Below are 25,332 nucleotides of genomic sequence, written 5' to 3' on the forward strand. Positions count from 1 at the left end.
TCAGAGTTTGATGAATTGTTCAGAGCCTGCTTCCAAGGGATGAGTCTTCCAATAACAAAGAAAAAACATTTTACCAATTTGGAAAAACAGAATTAAGTGACTTTTTATTATATTTTCAAGACATATGATAAAAACCCAAATGAATAAAATATTCCAAGTAACACCTTAATGGAGAAATAGCATAATTTACACTAATGAAAAAATATTCTTTAAAAAGTGAGTGATTTTCAATTGTGTGTACAGGTAAGAATGGGAATTGTCTCTTTACCAGCTTAAATGCAGCAAGAATGATCCATATTCAGTGGATCCTATCATTGACTTGCATAAAGCTTAAGCAACCTTATTTGCTTTATACAACCAGATTCTCAAACATGCTAACAAATTATACTAACTATTTAGTTAGTATATAAATATAATAATTTTGTGTTTGTTTTCCTTACAAGTCCATAAATTAGGTAGACAGGTAAGGGTCATATAAAACAAAATTTATGTTTCTTAGACTATTCTCTAACTCGATAGTTACTTACAGGGTTGCATTTTCTGTAGAAGATTGGAATCTAGAGGTTTTTTTTAAAAAAATGTTCATATTCTTTATCCCTAAGTATTTCTATTCACTCTTATTGAACAGAAAAAGGAAACAGATCTCAAGAAATTGATCTCTGAGATTCTGCCATGTCTGATATACACTATAGTCCATTCTAAATAACCAATCAGCTCATAGGGGATGAGAATGGTGATAAGGAGGTGAAGGTTTCCTCAGTGCTCTCTGCAGGATCCTCTGTCAGCAGGCCAGGGATAAAATGAACAGTAGGAAAGAAATCTTACACAATCACTCCTGGGGAGTACTCAACTTTATTCACTTATTTGCTCCCCACCTGGAAAGTCAAATGGAAAAAAAAAAAAAAGAAAAAGTCATTTCAAGCAGTTTTGTATTTTTGCCTGATTGAATCACATAGTGGAATGTAAGAAGGCAAACAAAGTTCTCTAGTCTCTGCCTGCCTTGCTTATCAACATCCAGAAGCAGATGTAGCAACAAGTTTCAGGAGAGAACACAAGCTCCTGAAGTTTGTAGGTAATGCAAAATATTTTATCCTGGGAGTATGGGCATTCTATGGTCAACAAACTGGCAGTGCCTTGGATTGAAACATCCTTCATTCTATAATTAATCACAAGATTATTTTTAATTAACATCCGTAAAGTGTTGTCACTTCTGTTGAAGGCATGTTCAGGGCAATGAGTATGTGACTCTTGGTGTGTTGCTCGAGTTCCAATTTATTAGACTTTTCTTTCTATTTTTATTGCATTACAGAAACTCGACTTACTGTATGAAAGTGTCCATTTCGCTGACGGTGGGTGAAAATGACACCGGACTCTGCTACAATTCAAAGATGAAATATTTTGAAAAGGCTGAACTTAGCAAAAGCAAGGAAATCTCATGTCCTGAAATTGAGGATTTTTTATTTCCATTTAGGGAGCCTGAAATTCTGTGGTATAAGGTAAGGAATGCAAGACATTTATACTTTCAAATATATATTATGCAATCTTATGATTTTCTTGATCGAAATGTGTTATGATGCTTTTTGAAAATTTTGTCAAGAAAAGACAACAGAACCAACAATAGAAAAGAATTGACTAATTGAGAAATTGAAATGCTTTGAACTGTATGAGAAAGCTATGTATGCTTTACTTGAGTAAACAGCTTAATTTTGCATCATAAAATTTGGCAAATACTACCAATATTTCAGTTTCTACATATATACTTAAAGTTATATTTGCAAATATAATTTCATTGTTTTTATCAATTACTATTTAAATATTGTGTTATGCTTTCTAGATCATTACTTAAAGGCCAAGTTCTTGCAAATAATGCTGCCTGTGGGCAGTGCATTAGAATTAATTATGGTATACAAGACTGTACTACCTAAAAAGTAAAATTTTGTGGCCTGGAAAGATAATGTCCAAATTAACTGATAACATATCTAAGATAGGAGAAGTGTAGCCAACTCTTTGCTTGTTTTCATCTTGGATTTTGTCTCTTTAAAAAAATACTTTTTTAGATTAAGAATGCATCTTTTCTATGTATAGAGAGTTTTGATTCTAAGATTGTTTTAGAAAGAGTTCTGTAGCATCCTCATTTATCCTCATTCTCATCTTCTGTTTCTCTGCATTTTTTAATTATAATTATTTTTAAAAAGTTGAATTTAAGAAAAAATTATCCTCTGCAGCCCAAGCTGCTGGTAGTATAAAAGTCATAGATTGCAGACATAAGTGTAATGCTAAATAAGTAAATTAAATATGAGCAACTCAGCAAACTAACTCAAAAAGAACCCACCAAAGTAATCAACTACCTTTTCTAGCCAGAGGCATAAATATGAAATCAGGCGATAAAATTAATTTTAACCAACATCTAAATAGACTGGATTTTTACATATTTAGTTTACATGCATTTATAACTAGCCTAGGCTCTTGCCTAGCCACCTTTACTTTGGGCAGAATTGGCCACATTTAAGTGTAAATGGCCACACAAATGGCCATTTTAAGTGTAAAAACACAATCCCTGAAGTTTTATATTCTCATTAAACAGGAATGCAAGTCAAAGACGTGGAGATCAAGTATTGTGTTTAAAAAGGACACTCTTGTCATTCGGGAAGTTAGAGAGGATGACATTGGAAATTACACCTGTGAGCTAAAATATGGATTCTTTGTTGTCAGAAGAACTACGGAGCTGACAGTTACAGGTAATTACAGGCTGTTTCTATCTTCTATATCTAGAAAAAAAGCCCCACTGAGTATTATGGTTCAAGTTGTGTGGTGTTGAGTTATACCATTTGCACGCATCTTTGTTGTTATGAATGGTTGATACATTAAAACAGTTTTGAGTACTCCACAGGGGTATCTGTAATACCTTGGCAAGTCTGAGATTTGTTCTGTTTGAAAAGCTTGTGGGCAGCACTTTTTTTTTTTTTTAGTGGAAAATATGGTCAAGGAACAGGTAAATTCAGAAAGTGTGACCTCTTACAGGGAAAAGAATATCATTATGTCTATCATACTGTGTCATTTGATTAAATTACTTGGGGCATCAAAATAGATGTAGCAATAACTCCATGGTAAAAACTCTAATTGTCTTTGGACATGAGAACAGCTGTACCACAACCCAAGAGCAGTAGCTCTTTCCCAGTGGGACCATTTAAAGTCTTGAGCAGTGAATGATGAGGGACAGGAGCATTTTTCCTCTGTTATTCTCTCTGCACTTTCTCTGGTTTATAGTTCAAGAACTTCCTGATCTCACTCATCATGTGCTGTGGTTACCAATTAATCTATTTTACATTGGTCTGATTATTTTTTTAATCCATTTAGTCTTGGCTTCAAAAATATTTTGAAGTATTGAGTTCCACATAGTTATTATGTAACATGAATAAACTCTATAATTCAGCAAACAGCAATTGCATAAGATGCATTTAATATAACCTGCTTTTAAAACTACCATATCAGTATTTAAAATGCAATATGAATGGAAACAAAATATATACTGTAATAGTAATGTCCACAGCAACAGAACAATGTGAAGAATGGTCCACTATATTTTTAATTCCCCACCAGACCTCTAACCTTGATTTTACAATTATGTAAAACATATAGGTGAACATAAATGCAAGGTAAAAATGGGCTTTTACAATTATAGGATTAAAATGGTAAGAAGGGGTGCATCACGATCTATGTAATGCTGTGTAGTTTCATTATATATTTCCTAAAAGAAGGAAGAATGAGGATTTCCCTGGAAAATTAGAGGTGAACTAGATCCATATGGTTGACAAAGAGACTCGTATGTGTAAGTTCACCTTCAAAATATTTAGTAAACCAAAACATAATAATTATATAATAATATATAATAATAATTATGTGGGCTGTTCTTGATCCTTTTTTTGTATCTAATATATAACTCTGAGGCACAGCAGCAACTAGTAACACACTTATTTTAAGCATTAGGTTGAATTGCAACCTTAGTTTTCTTCAGTGGTGAAAAGTTTGCTGTCTCATTCACTGTATCCCATTTTCCCTCCACATTAACAGAAATTGTGGTCAATTAGGGAATCCAATTTTCCACTGTTGGATGTGTCTGGAAATCATATTTTTTATGTTGCTTTGGTAGATTCAAGTAATCAATCATATTTATTTAAACTCAATAACCAGGATCTCTTTGTTGTTGTACAACATTGATTTATTTGGTCAGTACAGATAGGAATTACTGTCGAGTGATTAACCTCACAATAAATATCCATTTGCTCAGATTGACTCTTATATAAAGAAAGCAGAGAAAGATTCTTCAAGTGTATGATTTATACCAGAATAATGTCAATTATCTTTTGCAATATTTGATACCTGGATTTATTGCATCTTTAAGCAATCCCTTCTCTCCTTTTAGTTGGTGCTCTACTGCACAGCAGTATTTCAACAGGCTCAGACTGACAGAAAAGGAAAAGAAAAAAAGCATTGGACCCGGATTCATGTTACTATTTGTAGAAATAGTTTAAAAAAAATGTAATTCATCACTTGTAGTGTAGGTAGGAGTTCAGTATTTAATGTTTAACTAGACAAAGACAGCAAGAGACTTGGCTGATTTTGATGTGCTAAAAATGAATTAATTCATAGGGAGGGAACTATTCAATCTCCACCTCTGCAAACCCCAGCAGATTTAAGGACAACCTCCAAATTCGTAAACTCCTTTAGTAGTACAGTGGCTCTTCATATTATCTTTTTAATATTATGTGAACAAACAGAACAAGCAGATAGATTTCTCATAGTACTAATTTTTGTTACAGCTTTTCCTCACCACCTCTTCTCTCCACATAACTGTGGAGAGTCACCTCTTAAGGATTTTCCTCTTTTTCCCACACAGTGAGTTTTTTCAGAGTTGCTGTCTCCTTTAGGGTAACCTGCTGCTCTTACAGACCATTGACTATGGATGCAATTATAAACATGTTCTTTTTAATATTGGTGCTGTATATCCTTGTTATAAGCTCCGCGCTTTACACCTTAAATATCTGTGTGCCTCATAGTGGAACATGCAATGGCTCGTATTCTGATTTAGCATTAAAGTTGAAAAATAAGAAGGGAATCCACACATTTAGAGAAAGATCAAACTCATTTAATAGGTAGTATCCATCTCATCTAAGTATAGCATTTGAAAACCCCTAAGCCATGGAAAAAGATAATTTCCTTTCTGTTTAAAAAATGATAAAATTTTGCCTCTTCTTAGGTTAAATTATAAGCACTCAATGTCACCTTGTGTAAACCTTTACAATACACCTTTAGAATACGCCTTTAGAGTACACCTTTAGAGTACACCTTTAGAGTAGCAAATAATTAATGGCTCACTTTGTTTGTTGTTTTTGGGTTATTTTGGGGCTTTTTTCTTTGATATTAATGGAAACTTTTTCAAATTTTTTGAAGATCCGTATCTCACACTGGAAAAATAGAAGTGATTTGAAATAATTTCTTTATTGTTCTGAGATGGAACCTAGAAATTCCCTGTTTGGCAAAAAAACCACTATATACTGGTTATTTTAGCTTGTAACTAATCAAAATATTCACATAAAAAGTATAATTGTTAGGGTTTTTTTTTTTTTTGTTTTGGTTATGCAATTACACATTCTACAATGTCCTGCAATGTACAAAGTCATTTGTAGATTTTTATTGTTCACATTAGTATGTTTCTTTTATATGTGGGATTTTAATTAAGGCATTCCTGCTGTCTCTGACATAATTAATTAAGAATGTTTTTAGTATTGGGAAAGAATCCTATTATAAAAGGATAGTGTTAATTTAGTCATAGTGCACAACATGGGTCAAAAATACTTTCCTTCAGTGATTTATTTTATTTAAATATAAAGTTTAACTTATTTTTTTTTAATTTTTATTTGTTTGTTTGTTTACACTTATAGTACTAAAGCATTTGCAAACTCTTTCTGTTTTTGAAGGGTTTCCCTCTGGTCAAATGAAGTCCAGCCTGTGTCAGAGGGAATATACCTGTCCTCACTGCAATAGGATATGCAGTGAACATCATGAACACCATAAAGCAGACAGACCCCATCAGTCTTGCAGTTGGAACATTACTTATTCTGTTTTAGTTTACATATTAGAATACTTTTTTCCATTCTGTCAGAAGTAAGAATACCTTATACCTTGCAGATGGAATAAGAGCTAATCAGTAGGTTCTTAATCGTAAAGGCTTTCCTCATAGATACCTTTTGTTTTCTTTATTCAGTGATAGACCCCAGGAAGTTCCCTTAGAAACAACTCCTGCTGGAATGAGTACAGTTTTAGATTTACAGATTCCAGCATGTTTACAATCAAGCTATAAGAATAATAAATTGCCAGAGTAATTTTTTTTGTTTAAATTCAGCCTGCTTGGTTTATCAAATTTCTGCAATAATCTTGAAAGTGCCAGTTTACTCTTTTGTGTTCTTCAACACATGACTTTTTTTTGGGCAATACAAAAAATAATGCAATTTTTCTCATTCAGTTATGCTGTAGTCAACTCTTTAGTGCTGTTTAAAGTTTGGGTTATATCGAATAAGCTTTGTCTCTTTTTGCTTTCTGATAAATTAAGTCCTCATTAACATAATGGGAAATCTTAAATGACTGCATGTATGTATGTATTTTTAGAGCTGAAAAGATCACTGTAAAAATAAATATTATGAAGAAATAATTATGATTAAGTTATATACCTAGCCTCACAGCTCAAAACATGGATCTTTTATATACAGCTAGCCACCATATGTTGTGAATAAAAACCAAAAAACATCCTGAAACAGGAAACACATGCACACATACTTCGAAGGTTATAACCTGCTTTAAGTGGTCTGTATTTTAACTGTACAAGACAAAATGTTCACCATTATTTTCCCCAAAAAATAGTTGGCTTCAATTTTTCCAGGTGTGCTGCTCTTTCACATTCAATATATCAGAATGCAGGGAAGTGATGCCATAAGTATGTTCTTCTTTATTTTTAGCAGGTGCTAGGTGAGAAAAGTATTAAAGAACAAAAATAGTTGTTTTCCAAGCATTTAGAGATTTAGCACAGACTCTGCATGGTTTCTGACATTAATGACTGGTATGAACCATATTGAATGTACCCAGTGACTACTTGATTCAGCTGATCCTAATAATTATCAGAGCTGACGTTCATTCCTTTTGTTCATCATTAATTTAATTCAATTCCAGAACATACTCAGATAGAAGTTCTATTTACCATTATTCTGTGCAAAGACTAATAAAATACCAAGAAAACAATAGACTCATTATGAGAGCAGCATGTTCAAAATACTAACCTAACATTTTAAAATGCATAAAATTCTGTAGGTTTAACAGAGTTATGGCTGAAGAGTGGGATGATTTTTTAAATTGTAAATTAGAAATAAGTGTTTTTCTTTTATAGTGCAATCATTTTAATGCTCCTGAAAACAAGGGTCTAAATGAATTTTCTGTGTGTATTTGAGTAATAATAATCAAAACATTATGGCGATGTTTGATAAGTGTTCTCTGTAAACATTCACTTAACATATTTAGTGTAAATAGGTTTAGAGTGTTAGTCAAAACTAGCCTTATATGAAGACATCAAAGAGCAAAGCTTTATGTATTTTACCTCAAAGGAACAGAAGATGATGTCATGTAGTCTCTGTTATAAATTGAAATGATTAATTAGAAAACCAGCTTCAGCACTTTGTCAAATAAATGTAAAAGTTAAAGGGAGAAAAAATTCCAGATTTTCAGCCTTGCTGCTGGTGACCTTTTGACATTTCTTCCTTTGTCATATGCTGCTCACAAAGACCAGTTTCTATTATTAGAGATTGTTCCTATCATAGTTAGGTTAGAGAGAAGATCCTCTAGAAGGTAATTCAAAAAGTAGGCAAAGTAGGGTGGTCAGATTAATAAATACCTGATGAATAATTTGTTCCCTTTGGACGATGTGTTTATATGCTCATCATTCTGGACAATGTCCAGAAAGCACAGGATACTGCTCTCTTTCTGTTATTTACCAAAAGTCCTCCAGGATTTGGCCACTAGCAGCTGATGATGCAGTCATGACTTCTGCTGGAGTCCTGTACTCCCTGTGGACAATGCAATGACAGTAAAAGTTAAGGGAATGTTTCAATAATTGGTGAGAAATAGAAGAAATCTTAGTCCATAATCACAATGAAGAATTCCACTTATATTAACAAATTAGATATTATGCCAGAAGTACAGTGCATTACCATGCATACTGTTGTTAAATTTACAGCAATTTTGCTTATTTCTAAGTGTTATTATAAACCTGATATCTTTTTAAACTTATACTATTTTTTCCCTGAATTTTTTTTTCAATCTTTGGCTTTGTGTGTAAGGTTAAAGACTAATGTAAAATAATAAATCCAAACAAATTTGGTTTTCTACATCGGGTGAGGGGAAAAAAATAGGGAAATGACATTTTCAAAATGGAAGTTTGTTTGTGTGAGTTAATTTCCCTTTCTTCATGAGTCATATGAGAAATAAAATTGAAATAAAATTGAAAATTGAAATAAAAACAATGTGAGTGTGTGTTGTTACCAGGGTGATTGTTTCAGTTTAGTGTAGTGAGGTTCTTAAGATTAACTAAATTCTACAGAGAGAAAGAATTTGCAGAAAAAATTTTATCACAAAAATGTGTTAGTGACAGCTAAAGACATAAAAGACATATAAACTTGTAGTTCAATAATATCTTATGAAATTAAATAAATTTGTTGTTAAGGCACCCAAGATGCTTGTTAAACAACCTTTTAAAAAGCAGATAAATTATAGTGAATGTTAATGTTTCATGTTATTGCTATGGAATCAGAAGACTTCATTTTACTTTTGCATTCCCCTAGAGTATGTTAAATCCACCAATACTGTCCTAACTTAGCATTTGTCATTTCCAAAGATTACAGTTGTACTGCTTTAGATAATTTATATGTACAGTGGAGTCTTCCAGGATGGTGCTTTAATAAGCCAGAGTATAAAATGCACTAGTACAATAGCATAAGGACTTTCTGTTGCCCTCATCCTAAAAGTAATCTGTACACATTCTTAAAAACAGTCTATGCACAATTAGATTGACTGAATATTTAGCTTTAAAATGGAGACCATTTTCACTATGCTTTCAGTGTCTTTCAAATGGCTTAGGCAAGTTCTAAATTCAGAGATACTAAACAAAATTATATGGGTAATACATATGTTCAGAGGGAAATTCCAGATAATACATGTACCTGAAATCATTGGAGTTGTTTTTAGAAGCAGAAAATTTCTTTTTGCAGAAGAAAAGGAAAGACACCTCATTTTAACTGCAGTAATATCACATGGGGATGTGTGTTAACAAAATAGTAGCCTTAAAATAATTTAGAAGGTGTCTAATATGTTCCACTATATTAAAAAATGTAACTTCTCTCAAAGAGTATTGACATGCTCAGAAATGTTGTGATCTCCCATTCACCAACCCACCAAGGGAAAAAAAGCCTTTTTATTCATGCTGTTTTCTCATAGTATTAATTAATTACCAAAAATATCCTAGTATATATAAACAATAGAAAAACAGTGCATATCAAATTTAAGAAGCAAGTTTTACTTGGAATTCTATTACAAGTGTGAATCACAACTGAAATCTTAGTTTCTCTGAGATTCATGTCCATTTGCCCATGACTTAAATTTCATCTTGACTTTCTGGTTATGAAAGATCAGAACTGATGTTAATTTTAAAAATTGAAATCAGTTTTTAAAAATCCAGCTCTGCAAATCACCCTGATGTTTTATTGGTTATTCTTTCATGCAATTTATTTCAACTAATTAATGAAACAATTTTATAAAGGTAATTTAAATATTCTTTCTTCATGCTTTAATAACAGGCAAAATGCATGGCAGCTGCATAGTGACCCTCCAAAACAGGATGAACAAGAGATGAAATATTTTTTTTTTTTACCATAATAAAAAGGAAAAACCTGCCCAACTATTTCTATATAACTATAAAGTACAGATTTTAATTCTGAATGTCTGAAACTATAGTTCCTCCAGTGTACTCACTTTGTTAAATATCTTTTTTCAGCCCTTACTGGAATAAATTTGAGTAAAACACCTACTGACTTACTGGAAAAAATAGAACTAAAATTCAGCAGTCAAGAGAAATAACTCTAGGGTACTTTATCTGAAAAGTTTAAAAATTAAAGCTATGTTAAAGTGAATAGAAATTACTAAATCAAAATGGTGTAATAATTTACTTATGCTTTACTTATCTATGTGAGAGGTTAATCTAGGAAAACAATTTCACCAGCTTGTTTTTTTTTCTGTGTGAACATGATAACACACAATAATTGTTTGAATATGAAAAAGAAATTGGAACCAGCAATGACATTTTTCCATTTCTATAATGCAGTTTTTCCTTTTGCTTTGGAGTATTATATTCACACCCATAACTGGATTAATTTAAAAATATAGATATAACTTCATAGAAATATGACTGAGGAGTGATATAAATCAGTGAATTTCTTCCACATTCTTTAAACAAAGTTTAGATGGAAGAACTAAAGTAGAAAGATGCCTGTGAGTTTTCTCCCTTTCTAAATCACTCTGTTTCACCTCACTGCATTCTTCACATGTTCAACAAGAGGATTATAATTCTCCAGACACCCAATATGACAATGAACATTCCCAGCCCTTAACAAGCCCTTTGTGGAGCGACTAGTCCCACAGCTTAATTTTACTCAAGTTGTGGAAGATTTATTTATGGTGCATACATGACCTGTTGTGTACATTTTTTCCCTGAGAGGTAAGACTCCCCTCACCTAAGTTTAATATTTATTAAATATGAGCATATGAGGTGGCTGCTCCTTCTGGCAATTCCACGGTGTGACTGATATCCTCTTTGTGCCAATGCATGGAACATCAGATGAGCTGAGTTTTACAGAATTCCACTTCCATCTCTTGACTATCCAAGGGCTTTGGTTGACAAAATCGTGTAGATTTATAATATAGGCATCTAAATCACATGAATCCGACTTTAAGGTTTCGTTTGTTATGGCTATAACCTTTGGAAATAGCAAGCTGGCTCTACATAATATTTTCTTGTTATAAAATAAGCGTAAAATTTCATGTCAGTTTTTCAAAGCAGACAAGTACAAATCTGTAGTAGAAATATTATTTGTTTTTTAAACAAGATGTACAGCTGGTAGAAGAAAAAGAACAAGCTTTTGGATGTACAAGGCTATCTTTAAATCTCAGGGGCTTAATATACCAGTTGGTCTAGTAAAATATATTGCTTTTACATTGATGTGCCTAAAGCAACATTACTGTTATTATTTTTCATGGTATTTAAGTTTCCTTAGGATAGAATCACAGCATGCATTTCTTTAAGCTAGCTGCAGTGTGCAAAATAAGTATAGGGTTTTTTATTAAAATATTTCTGTTTTGATTAATTTTGGTAGTTAGAATAAACTGTGCTTCATGTGTAACACCTAGTTTCCCTTTTTCATTCTGTAATTTATTTGAAAATGATGATTGTGACGAAGAGGAAGCTTTCCTTTTATACATCACTATTCTCAATTCAACACAAACTAAATTTAAAGAAAAATGAGTCCTCTTTGAAAAGAAATGTTTTGGTTTGAGAGCTGCAGTAAACAGAATAAATGTTTTATTATAAAGTAGGTGGGTTACAATGCTTCAGTGTAGAGATGGTAAATTTATTTTAAGCTCCTATTTCTGTTCAGTACTTACTCCTATCTTCTAACAGGGCATTTTTAATGTTGCTATCAATAGTGTCTATTGCCCAGCTGGGTAAAAAACTGAGGAGAGAGGTGATTTTTGTTTTCTTATCGTATACCTCTGCCAGGAAACCTTGTCTCTTCCATGCACATCCAAGTGAGAAGTGCAACTTGCCATGAACATCTGGTTCCTTCACAGCTTTGAGCGTGAAAACCTCACTTCACTGCTTAGACCCTCTGACTCTGCATTTTCACTGAAATGTTCCTATCTTTGTATGTTGCAGTTGGTAATTGCCTCTCAGTTTGTGATTTTGGTGGCCCAAGCCATTGTCTCTCAAAGCCTTTTTGCCCAGCCTGCCCCATGAACGCATTTTGGGTCTTGGTGCCACATCTAAGATGTGCAGCAGCAGGAGGGACCTTTGAGGGGCCACGCTGCCTCCCCACAAACACTGCTCTGGCTGTTCCTGCCCTCCAGCCAGCCACCCATCTGCCCATCCTGCCCTGGGCAGAACTCGGGAAGAAAATCTTGGGAAAAAAGGCAGCACAGAAATAATCCCCTGAGCTGGAGGGATCAGGGAACACTTCTCCTGCAGGGCCAAAGTGTGCACCTTCCCACCTGGCCATGGCCTCCAGTCCTGCAGCCACCCCTCCATGCAGCGGCAGAGCCTTGCTGACATCCTGGTTTGAATTTTCAGGTGTTTTGTTCCTTCAAAACAATTCCATTAGTTTTTCAGAATTTTTGAGCTAGCATTCAGAATTCAAAAAGTCACTCATGAATAACGAGGCAAAGGGCAAAAAATGCATTGTGATAAGCTCATTTAAATGGAAATAGGCTTATTCCTTTGTGTGGGTTGCATATGCTTTTTTATTCTTTTAATTTAATATCTATATTTTTATGAGTAAATTCAGTTTTTTGAGGAGCTATTCTGACACCACCAGGAAAAATGAAATTTAGGGCTAGGTGAACTCTTTGTCATTTTCATACAGCTAGCACTGTCTAGACTTTTTGCTTACATTTGAGCAATGACAGTTTGTTAGGATGAATGGGAGGGCAGGAACAGAGATTTAGGAAGAAAAGACACTTGCAAAATGTGGATAATGTGACGTTTAGTAGAGATTATGTGATCACAAGAGGGAAAACATTAACTGTTTTTCCTATTCTCATCCACAAATAAAAAGCCATACACTTAATAGGAAATAGCCCTATGCAGCTATTTCTCTTACTAAGGGAAGCTCCAAAGACTGAAGAAAAATTTTTGAAAGATTTAGTCTGACTTTTGAAAAGTCAAGGACATTTCAAAATGCTTTTGCATGTATTCTGTAATATCTTATTCTAATATTTTATAAATGGTAGTTGGCAGATTACATCTCGTATTTTCAAAAGCTAATGTCTGTGCTGTTCTGCTCTAGATGTGTTCTTGTCTATGTGGTTCAATAACATCTTTGTGATCTGTCAGAGTAGTTTTGATATGCACATAAAGCTGAGAGAACAAAGATTTATAAACTCCACTCAAAAGACATACAGGTAGAAGTGCCTGCTATGGATTGGGCAGAAAGCATAAAGCACTGAATGTGTCTTACTTTAGATTATAGTATAATAAATTGGAATAAAATATTATAAATACAAGTTCAGGGTCCTGTTTTTACTTAATAGTTTCAAAAGACACATGATAATTGTCACTCTTGGTTTTTTTTATGTTCTGTCCTTTGAAAACAGCAGCTCTTTAAAATATTATGTTATTAAAAAAAGAAAACTAATCTAAACAAGATAAATTATGGGAGAGATGGACCTTACAGTCCAAATTAAAAGACTTTTATGACTTGAAAGTTCTTCTTCCATTTTTTAATTTCTGGCAAAGTCACTCTTCTAGGAAAACATGAGCTGAACTGGTTCCCTTATTAAACTGAGTGCTTCAGAGTATCAAAGGGCAGAAAACTTGCATTAACTTGATTAAAAATACTATACAGAGCCAACAGAAAAATTACAAACTTACTTTTGGTATTTTAAAAGGATTTTGTGGGCAGAAAGGAGAGTTTTTTTAATAACTGATGAATTGTTGCAGAATGAATAACTGCATGTGTGGAAGGTCCTTGTAGCTCCTGCTCATGTATATTATGGAAGAATAAATAAAATTAATAGAGTAAAAAATGCAATTCCGATTCATTCAAAACTGAATTGGAGATGGTCTTGATTCTTCTTTGTTTATGGTGATTGATAACATCTAGTTAAATTAACTGAACTACTGTTAAATTTTCAGGATGTGGATTGTATCTTCAACATTCATAAAAAAGGATATTTATTCTTTCAGAGGCCTTTCAGCATTGTCAGCAAGTTAGCATGGAAAAAGATTTGTTTTCTGCAATTTCAGCCATTAAAAGAGAAACTAACCCAGTGCTAAATATGTCATTTGTAAAGGATTTTGAGAAAAGCAAAAAATCATTTGTACTGGATTGGTGGGCTGGTATGTTAAAAATTCTACAGCTAAGAGACATTTGGTGAGTTTTAACCTATTCTATTAAAAATAATAGTTACAATGCTATTAAAATCAGTTTTACCTCTTGCACTTTTAATTATGAATATTCAGGTGTTTCAATTAAACACATCCATTCATTAAATTTGATTGGAGTTTGCTGATTACCAGTCAACAGAAAGAAAGAGGAGAGGAGAGGAGAGGAGAGGAGAGGAGAGGAGAGAGGAGAGGAGAGGAGAGGAGAGGAGAGGAGAGGAGAGGAGAGGAGAGGAGAGGAGAGGAGAGGAGAGGAGAGGAGAGGAGAGGAGAGGAGAGGAGAGGAGAGGAGAGGAGAGGAGAGGAGAGGAGAGGAGAGGAGAGGAGAGGAGAGGAGAGGAGAGGAGAGGAGAGGAGAGGAGAGGAGAGGAGAGGAGAGGAGAGGAGAGGAGAGGAGAGGAGAGGAGAGGAGAGGAGAGGAGAGGAGAGGAGAGGAGAGGAGAGGAGAGGAGAGGAGAGGAGAGGAGAGGAGAGGAGAGGAGAGGAGAGGAGAGGAGAGGAGAGGAGAGGAGAGGAGAGGAGAGGAGAGGAGAGGAGAGGAGAGGAGAGGAGAGGAGAGGAGAGGAGAGGAGAGGAGAGGAGAGGAGAGGAGAGGAGAGGAGAGGAGAGGAGAGGAGAGGAGAGGAGAGGAGAGGAGAGGAGAGGAGAGGAGAGGAGAGGAGAGGAGAGGAGAGGAGAGGAGAGGAGAGGAGAGGAGAGGAGAGGAGAGGAGAGGAGAGGAGAGGAGAGGAGAGGAGAGGAGAGGAGAGGAGAGGAGAGGAGAGGAGAGGAGAGGAGAGGAGAGGAGAGGAGAGGAGAGGAGAGGAGAGGAGAGGAGAGGAGAGGAGAGGAGAGGAGAGGAGAGGAGAGGAGAGGAGAGGAGAGGAGAGGAGAGGAGAGGAGAGGAGAGGAGAGGAGAGGAGAGGAGAGGAGAGGAGAGGAGAGGAGAGGAGAGGAGAGGAGAGGAGAGGAGAGGAGAGGAGAGGAGAGGAGAGGAGAGGAGAGGAGAGGAGAGGAGAGGAGAGGAGAGGAGAGGAGAGGAGAGGAGAGGAGAGGAGAGGATGTTTCAATTAAACACATCCATTCATTAAATTTGATTGGAGTTTGCTGATTACCAGTCAACAGAAAGAAATCTCTTATCATGGAGAGGAGATCTGTTGACTGGTAAAACAAAACAAACAGTTTTAAAAGTGCTTAGCTGCATTTGACCTTCACCAAATATTGAGTAATACAACGTTGAAGAAATATATGGAACTTTCTGCCCTGAAAGGAAAATATACCTGTAACAAGAGAAGGACAATTTAAAAATCCTACTATATTTTTAGGAAGTTCTTCTGTAAGAAGAAGACTTTTAATGCCTATAGTAATACACCAACTCTTTTTTCCTAAATAAGATGACAGTTTTGCTGGGTGCAGAAGAGTAGCTGTGAATTCAAACCAAAGCAGTAGAATAGCTGTGGATACAGAATTTGTTGAAGACAAACACATATTTCTTTCTACTGTGCAATGGGAGCCTGAGAAGACTGCAACACTCCCTAAAAGATTTGTGGCATACAGGAGAAAATGAATATGCAAATATAGAAGGAGTAAGAGTCTTCCACCAGTAGAGATGAGAAAAATACATGTGGAAAAGACAGAGATTTATTTTTTCTACAGGAAGCCCAATGTAAATGCAACTATGATTTTCCCTACTGTGGGAATCTGTACTGTTTTTCACAAGATAGTATTGACACTAAAGACTGGTGAGGTAGTCAGAAGTTCTGAATAAATTTAAATGAATACAGTTGTATCTGTCATCATGAACGGCTGCTATAATCACAGCTTTTAAAACCCACTGTTGGCTTCAACAGTCCATGGTACAATGGAGCTCTTCAGAACTACAATTGTTGTTGACATTCCATTAAAGAAAACAATAGAAGTGGAATGAATATGCTTAGATTTCTTTTTACTCTGTACAACTGATTTATAAAAAGAAATAGCAGAGGGACAGAAAAATAAGACAAACCACTGTGAAAAGTAATTAAAAATAAGAATAATTGGGAAGGGTAAAATACTGCTACAGCTATAGTTGAGAACATTTGTCACTCTTTAAGCTATTAAATGGATTTTTAAAATTGAATATTGCTATATCATTAGGATTTTCATAGCTATTGTGCCGAAATTTGTTTCTAATTTCTGTTAAAAAATAAGGTTGTTTAATATTTTTACATTATGATTTATGTACCAGCAGGCTGTATAACAACTGTTATACAAGATTTGTTCTGTGTAAGCTATAAGTATTTAGATTCTAACTACTGAGAAGTTCGAAGGTGATGGATTTTTGGTTAAATTTTTGCCTTATATATTTCTCCTTAAATTAGCTGGTGATGAATATACAGTACCTGAATCTCACTGAAATGATGCTTTCATGAAAGTTTGCTGCCTAAGTTTGTATAGAATGACACAGTGAAAATTTCAGCCAAAAGCAAATCTAGACATCATTTACTTGTTTGCAAAAAATCATTATTTCCCTCTCCCCCTCTAAAGGGTAGCTCTCAAAATCATTTTAGAATTTATATTAAATACATTGAAGAGCTTTGCCTTTACCTGTCAGCTTTGCCTTTACCTGTCACCATGAAATACTTCAACTGCAGCATGCAGCCTTTTCCTGTTTGAAAACCTTTATAACTGCTGTGCTTATTCTAAGGAATAGAGAAAGTGAGAGGCTCCAAATTGCCTTTGAAGCTATTACTACATAATCCACTGCATGATGTTCCTTTACTTGCTTAGTTGTTTTTATTCTAGAAATGGCATTATAGCAAAATAAACTACACTGTCAAATATATAAACCTATTTTTCTCCCTCCCTAAGGTTATGTTTGCTACCTAAACAGATATTTGAGAGATATCTTTGCATCTTATGCACAAACAATATTGAAATATAAATTCATGAAGAATATTAGAATAGGTTTTTAAAAAGACTAAACTAATGTTTAATATGGCTTTATTATCCAAATAATCTGTCGCAGACAGTTAACTCTCCTGCTGCTGCACTGAGTAAAAGCAGAACACCTTAGCTAGGAAAAATCAGAAGTACCTTCAATTTTGTCTGCTAAATTTAAGGTGGGACTTTTTCATCCATATACCCAATTGTTTTTAAATAACCTTGATTATCCTTTAAGACTTGGTCCACATGCTTGGAACTTCACCAAGCATTGTTAAACAGGTTAGAGTTTGAGCTGTAAATATTGAAATTGTGAGTCTAGGGCAGCTTGACAACTAGACAAGCATTTAGAATTCTTCTAATCTTTTTTTCATATGTCATCTGTAAGAAAGTGAATGGTTATATTAGAAATCAAGCCTATAAAAATTGTTTGCTATTCCCTTGTTTTCTTCCTGGAAGATTTATCTCTGCCTAATACAGCAGGAAAAATTAACTAAATTTATTTAGAATATCTGTTTTTTTCAGAGTCATAAGCCAAATCTTAATGGTCAATGAAATATGAATGCAGAAGTAAATGAAAAAAAGTATAATTGAGAACTTAGACTATGGTGGAAGTGAAGAAATGTGAGAGGAGGGAATGTTAGAAAAAGCAGACATTGCAGCAAATGCGGCTCAAAAACTCTTAGTAGTACTAGTGGGAATTAACTATTGGAATGTGCTGCCTGAAAGATCACAATGTTCACAAAGTCTTTTTTCTGAATGACATAATTTTGTTACTTGCATAGTAGTTCCATCAAATTATGATTTTTGTGACACTACTGGAGTCAGTAAAATGTCACCCCTGTCTGGCAGTCATTCTTGAAAAACAGGCTTACCAGCAAAATAAATAAAACCACATTCTAAGCAGCTGCTGCAATACTGCATTACAAGAGCAGTCATAGGCAGGAGCTTTCTGGGTGTGTTCAGACATTTCTTGGTCTGGAGATATTTAGAAAAAACAAAACTCCTGGTTTGGAGTTGTTTAGAAAAAACAAAACTGGTTGTGAGATATTTAGAAAAAACAAAACTATGCTTTCACTCCTGGTGAATTCAAAGTCTCAGAATTCAAAATCTCTCTTAATCGCTGTCATCTGTACTAGATTTATGAGAAGAGAGACAAAAGGCTCTACATTCCTGTTTATATATTAACAGACATATCTCATTGTGATTCCTGACTGATAATGTCTACATCACAGAAAATGCCATTGCAGTCAGCAATAATTGGCACACTCTGGTCATCTCAGGGAAGATGAGACCTGAATGGTTTTGGAGGTTGCACTACCAGCCTCACTATTAGGCAAAGTCCCAAAAGTACATTAGAGTACAGGGAAGATGAAGAAACCTTTCTTCACTGCTTTGTAGATAAAGAATTTGGTTCATGACATCATGATTCTTTGCTACTCAGGAAAAATAACTTCATTTGAAATTAAATGCTCTCTGATTTCTAGACATCTTTCAATAGTTTGCCTGCGGCTGATATAGAAATGGAAAAAATAACTCTTGAATGACAAATCAAGATGTTTACTGAAGTGTTGCCTAGATTAAAATTGGGTTTGTTTGTTTGTTTGTTTTTCACACGAAAATTGGATTACCTGAATTAGAATTTAATTTAAATGTATTCATCCCTAATTAAGGGGATACCCAAATTACTCCTAGGTAGTAGTCTGGGATCAGCCAGAGTTAGGCTAAACTGCAAACTTTTATGTTCAAGGACTGTGATGTATTCTCCTCAGCTTGTGCACTGTGTCAGCTTTAATATTTGTTTAACAGCATTTTTAGCAGTTGGACTTGATGAACTTAAGGATCTTTTCCAGCCTAAACAATTCTGTAATACTATGATTCTATAAAAATAGCTGTGGTATTCTCTTATGTCACTACAAGATCCCTTCAGCCCAGCCATATTTTGCAGCCACATAGTTCAGCAGCTGACAGTAGGTATCATTCTACAATTTCCAGCTTCCTTCATGAGGCATTTCTGTCCATCAGAAACTCCACTCTCCAATAAACTTCCCTAAGAAAAAGATATTATTCATGCAAAAGAGTTTTTAATGGTTTGTATTGATGTGAGACTGTTTTAGTTGGCACCGGAACTGCCTTATATTTGCATCTATCAGGACTTACAGCATATCTGGGTCCTCCCTAGGGAAATGCATCCATGATCCAGCTGGCTGGAAGTCCGTTATCACAGTCTGCTGCCAACAGCTGACATCACTTTGGGCTGTTACTGAGTTTTAGTTCTTGAGTAACTTTTAATGGGGCATGATATTTCTATTTACTATGTACTTTCTATGTTCAGCTTTTTTTACATTCCTCATTTTTCCTGTTGTCATCCAGTCTCATCTCTTAGTTAAATCAGAAACAAAGGGTACATTTAGATTTATTGCATTGAAGACATGGATGTGCGTTCTTCTTTTGAAATGGTAGGAGTGCATTAAGTAGTGAAAGAAGAAATACAACAAAACTAGCCCAGCTTTTGCTTTTAAATAAGTAATTTATAGGATAAAAATAGATATAGCTTAATACTGAATATCTTTATTAAATTAGTAGTTTCCAGAAGAGTAGGTGTGACATGACTTACAGACCCAATATATTCTTTTACAAACCCAAATATATAATTATTACTGAGAGACTAATTTAGTAATGCCAAAAACTTCTTGAAGATTTTGTTTTGTGTTTGTAAAATTTTCCTGGCATATTCATCACTTTAACTTAAGAGTGTTTAAACAAATATAATTTGCTTTTTAACCTTTTATGAGCACATTTATCACCTTATAGACAGATATCATGCTTGCTATGTTTTTAGCATAGATAAGAGTATTGGAGGAATTCTGAATACTTTGAATTAAAATACAAAAAGAAAAAAGAAAAAGAAGTCTTGTTTTGCAGCAGTAACTAAATAAGGAGTGATTTCATCTTATAACTGATACTATTGACTGGGGTACTGCTCTTGGAGCCATAAACAAATAGCATATACCAGTAGTTTTGAATTAAATGTATATAAAACAAGATGAATAGTCAGCTTTCCTTCTTGTTCTCTCTCTCGCTCCCTGAACACCCAAATAATTTCAAAAAGCAGAATTGCAACACTGATTTCCCAATAGATAGCAAACCTAGTGAACAAAACATAGATTTGTAGCCTAAGACATGAATTTTTCATTGAAGTAATAAGAGAGTAGTTACCATGTGTATTTATGTTTTCTCCTAGACAAATGAAGTAGCTACTAAATTCTGGACCGAAGGCAAATACTGAGAAATTTAAATAGGGCACATATTCATACAGAATATGTTTATTATTGGTTGCATATATCATTTAATATTTAAAAGCCCTTTTATCATGTTCTGTAGCTCATGGAAATAAGCTTTCCTCTTATTTTGAGTCTTGGGAAATGGTTTTCAGTTGGAGGATTCTGGGATTTAATTACAGAACTTTTCAGAAGCTCTTGTTAAAGGTACTAATTCTACCCTGAAAGAGTCCATATATTCACATTTGGTCTATAGTAGTTACATAAGGAGAAATGAAATAACTGAGTGTCATGACCATGACGTTTCCCAATAATACTTTTCAGTCTTGCCTTACTTGGAGTTCAGGGAATTTTTCCACTGCTGTCTGCATTAATAGTCTTTTTCCAAATTCCATTTCACACTTTTTTACAGTTCTATGTACCTTTAAAGCCTCCACAAGATCTTGCAGGAAGGAATTCAACTCTTGTTATCAAGCATTGTGTGAAAAATGATATTTTTTGCTTGGTTTGGAACTTTTTTCTGTTAGTAGTTAGTGACTGATTCTGTTCTGTTACACTGCTGAAAACCAAGAACAAAACTGCTTTAACAGTTTTAACAGAGAGGGTTCAAAGAGATGCAGTTGTTATGCTGTTAAACATTCTGGTTCTCAAATATACAATCTATTTTTAATCCTCCAGCTAAATGGTAATGCAAAGGTAATGCACTGGTAACTCAAACCAATGAAAATATCTCATTATTCTCAGTTACAAACCAGGTCTCAGAAATTCTGCACACTGGGATTTTAAGTTGCTCAAGAAGGATGTAAAGTCAGACTTCAGCTGCTTTGGAGTTCTTCAAGCTGTCAGTATTTATTCCCAGATTTACTTAGAGTGGGGTTTTTTTTGTTTTGTTTTGGGCTTTTTTTTTTTTTTTTATTATTATTATTTTACAGTCCCAGAAGTTTAAGCATACAGAGAAAATAGTGATCAATTTAAAATACCAGTTTTGAAAGGCATCCACCTCTGCCATACTCTCAATGTGTTTCACAACAGCACAGACAAACACACATAATGTATGTGGTGGTCAGTACGCATCTTTGTCTCACCTGTTTGTAGCCATTGGGCCAGAAAATCGTCAGTGATTCATCTGAGCTGCTCATCTGGGCTCTTGCAACTATCAGCGGTGGGCTGCTTCACACAGATGTGTCTGTTCTTGCTTGCTCCACTAGGGCAATTTCTTGCTCCCAATACATAAATTTATAGGACAGCAAACTAAATTCCTAGTTATTCATAGAAATTATCCAGGTACCTAAATATCCAAACCCACAAAATAAGCTTTCAATTGCTCGCATGTAAAGATTTCACATTATTCATCATCAAATGGAGAAAAATAAAGCACATTTTTAAAATTAATTTAATAAAAATTACCAGTGCATAGTTGTCATTAAGCGAGGCAAAAGAGGTCCAGCATCTGGTAAAATTAGAACAAGTTTTTATATTTGATCAGATTATTCCACTCTACCCTTGCTGTCATACTTGAATCTATACCAGTGTAAAATAATTATAGTGGCACCCTGGAGAGATTTAGGCCATGCACTTCTCATGTAGAGGTGCCACAGCACACAAGAATTAAAACCTGATCACATAATTACAAAGATCTTGTCATATAAAATGACTGCTCAGAAAGAATATGTTAGGCCAAGATTTGAAACTGATCAACAATTTCCTGTGCTGTTGTACAGCACAATTAGGATGAGGAGAATGCTAATAAGAAATACTCCCATCTGGTAATATGTATTTTAACCTCATTAAACACTCAGTGAATAGAGTTAGACTTATGTCTGAAAATTAAACACTGATGCCTGTAAAATATGCTACTTGATGCAATTAATATTGGAGCATTTCTGTAATGGAAACATTAAATCTGTTCTAAATAAATTCTGAGGCAATAGTAAAATTTCCAAGGATTAAAAATCTGACATATTTTACTTTTTGACACTACTTATAAATTTCTTATATTAGTTTTTCTGCTGAATTAGTATGGCTGAGATGAAAGAATTGATATTTTCTCACCAGTTTAAATTGATCATATTTTTGGACTGTAACATCATATCTCTCAGTGTTTTCTGGCTACAAAATTTTAAACAGTACCAAAACATGTGGAGTCTTCAGAAGGTCAGAAGGTTTAAAAATCAAAAGTGGTGTTAAGAATTGTGCTCAAATTCATCCATAGCTCTTCACTATTTTCCTTTGCTGTGCTTCTTTGGATGTGATGGAATATTTGATCCATAAAAAAGTGATGCAGGAGTGGTTTAGAAGACTTGATGGGAGCAGAAAATCAAGTATATATGAAGGTTTCAAAGTATCTTCCTTGTGAACTTTTACATTTACCTTTATCAGTCTTGAAGATGTTTAGTTTACCACTGTGTCCTTTTATTTAAATGTAGATCATCCTCTTTTATAACAACTGGTTGATATGTAAAAATTTTAATTTTTCAGTAGAATGAAAGAAAATAATTTAGTAGACTAAAGATAGTTGACAAAGAGGGTGAATTTTGGTCATTACTCCTTAATTGTCCTCTGGAGAAAATGGTATGAGCACAGAAAACGTAAGTTTATCAATTTATCTTTGATTTCTGTGGTTAACCACTGAACTCCTACTTCATATTTCTATCTGCTTTTTTTCTGTAAATCTACCCCCTGAAACACTAAACAGTGGAAGTCTTCTAGTGGGTTCAATAAAATTGCAAAGACTGAGTTTGGATGAGTGTTTAAGAGTGTCATCATTAAGACTGTCTTACTGGGTTTTAGCAACAGTTAATCCTTTGCTGAATTCTATTGAACTCTTATGTGCTGAGAACAATTAACCAGTATACATATTTTCCTTTCACCCAATAAAGTATAAAACATTGCCAGGAAAAAAAAAAAGATTTTGAAGTGTCTTCTTCGGTATCTCCATGTAATTCTATTTCAAAGCAAAGTGGATATCATCAGCTGGTCTCCCTGACAAAAAATATTTAGCTTAAGTGTAGTAAAAAAATTTGTAAATCAATAACACACCACCAGCAGAATCCCGTGTAACTCCTCACTGGTTCCCCACATGAGATTCCTTCTGTGTTTCTATGCAGCACCTTTTGAAACTCACTGTGCCCATTAACATGCAGCAGCCTTCAGCTCCTTGCAATCCAACATAAGTAACCCAGATTCCCAAACTTTCCTCTCTGCTTGTATAGGTCTTGATGTGAGATTAATAAGATTTCTTAAGGATCTAGTTCCACGTTAGAAGGAATAGAAAAGATCTCTTCCCAGTGATTTTACTGTTGAATTGGTAGGAGAAGCATCTTCTGTCTGACCTGAGCAAAGAGTAAGTTTTCAGAATGTAAGAGCCTTTTTGGGGTTTGAATGATGTCACAATGGCCCTCTTTCTCACATAATTTTACAGAAGTGCAGAAGTAGATTGGGGTTTAAAGTCATTTCCAGGTATGAAATATAATAAAATGAGATGTGAGGGATACTATAGTTCTGTTCAGTGTACAGAATTAAGCTCCTATGCTACAATTATCATTAATTATTCAAATGAAATTTTGATAATATTTTAAGTAGACATCAAAAGAATTACAACGTATTTTCATTATAATAGTGATATCTTAAATATAAATATTTTTCCTAACATATTATTTTTCATATTATTTTCCTAACATAAATATTTTTATTAACAGTTGATTCATAATTTCATTATGATTATGGTTTATTTTGTGTCCTTTTTAAGCTTTATAAGAAAGCTGCAATTTTCAGGTGACTGAAAATAGGATCAAATTAGAAGTGTTTAATGGAACTGCATGTGAATTTTGGAGACATTCAGTGAATGCAGTAGCAGCAAATTTGTATGGATCCATTGCAATCCATGCTTAAGAACATGAACTGTATTGTTATTTGGAGATGGGAGCTGTGACTCTTTTATGATGACACCATCTACAGAAAATTAGTTATTTTTTATAGAGGCCGATATCTCTATTCCTGTTCTCACTTAGCATGCAGCCTCCAGAAAGGGTCTTTAACTTGTGTGATGGCTTGGGAAATAACAATAGGTCCCAGAGATTCATAAAACACTCAACTCTCCTGCTTATTTCTAAATTGTTTCTATGCCCTCCTGAAACATTACATTAAGTCTTCAGTAGTCATGCTTGAATTTGCCAAGTGAAATAATTTTTACTGCAATGAAGAAATTTTCCATAAACGTAGAAATGTTTAGCAGCAAATTTTCTACTGATAGTTTTCAAATGGTTCATCAAATTTTCCATTGTGTGTTCATTTTTCCTTACTCTTAATTTCTTCTTCCTCTTCCTCACTTAACTCCCACACACAGAGAGAGTCCAGTCTGCAGCACCTGAGGCTGATGATTGTTCTAAATCGTTCAGTGGAACTTTCTTTCTTTATGTTTTATCATACTGATGATAACACTCAGAAGGGCATGAAATGGACACTAGACATTGTTGCTCTACTTCTGCAACTCTGCATCTTCAAATAAATACATTTTCATTGTGGGTCAAAGGGGTTCAGATAGGGCAGCACTCTTTCACGTACTGTGTCTTCCAAAATAGCCTCTGCTGGATCCATCCTGAACCAGACAGAAAACTTCACATACTTGATTCAATTAACCACCCTATTTCCTAAATGCATTACAGTACTTTTTAATGTTTTTATGGTAATTAATCCTGACAATATTTTTGGATAAACATGATGAAAGAGGCATGACTGTAATATTGTTCTTAGATACTTTAGAATATATCAGTACTATTACTTTATAAGAAGCATTTTCATCCCTTTATCATTCATCTTCAAATCAATTTCTTTTTCTGGAAATGCTGAAACTTCTGAGATTAAATGTAAACAAACTTTGGACTTAGACGAGAAAATGAT

The 25,332-nt window shown here is 34.3% G+C and overlaps 1 protein-coding gene across 4 annotated transcripts in view; it reads left to right on the forward strand.

Annotated features, from left to right (window-relative positions):
• IL1RAPL1 (interleukin 1 receptor accessory protein like 1) overlaps nucleotides 1-25,332 on the forward strand; it is a 676,860-nt gene that overhangs the window by 408,895 nt on the left and 242,633 nt on the right. For all 4 annotated transcript variants that reach the window (XM_072934853.1, XM_072934849.1, XM_072934841.1 and 1 more), the window contains 2 exons: nucleotides 1,310-1,496; nucleotides 2,585-2,738. In XM_072934853.1, coding sequence (XP_072790954.1) covers nucleotides 1,310-1,496; nucleotides 2,585-2,738 — 341 coding nt within the window. The remainder of the gene's footprint in view (nucleotides 1-1,309; nucleotides 1,497-2,584; nucleotides 2,739-25,332) is intronic.

The sequence above is a fragment of the Taeniopygia guttata genome, chromosome 1, assembly GCF_048771995.1.
Source record: "Taeniopygia guttata chromosome 1, bTaeGut7.mat, whole genome shotgun sequence".
Taxonomy (NCBI): Eukaryota; Metazoa; Chordata; class Aves; order Passeriformes; family Estrildidae; genus Taeniopygia; species Taeniopygia guttata.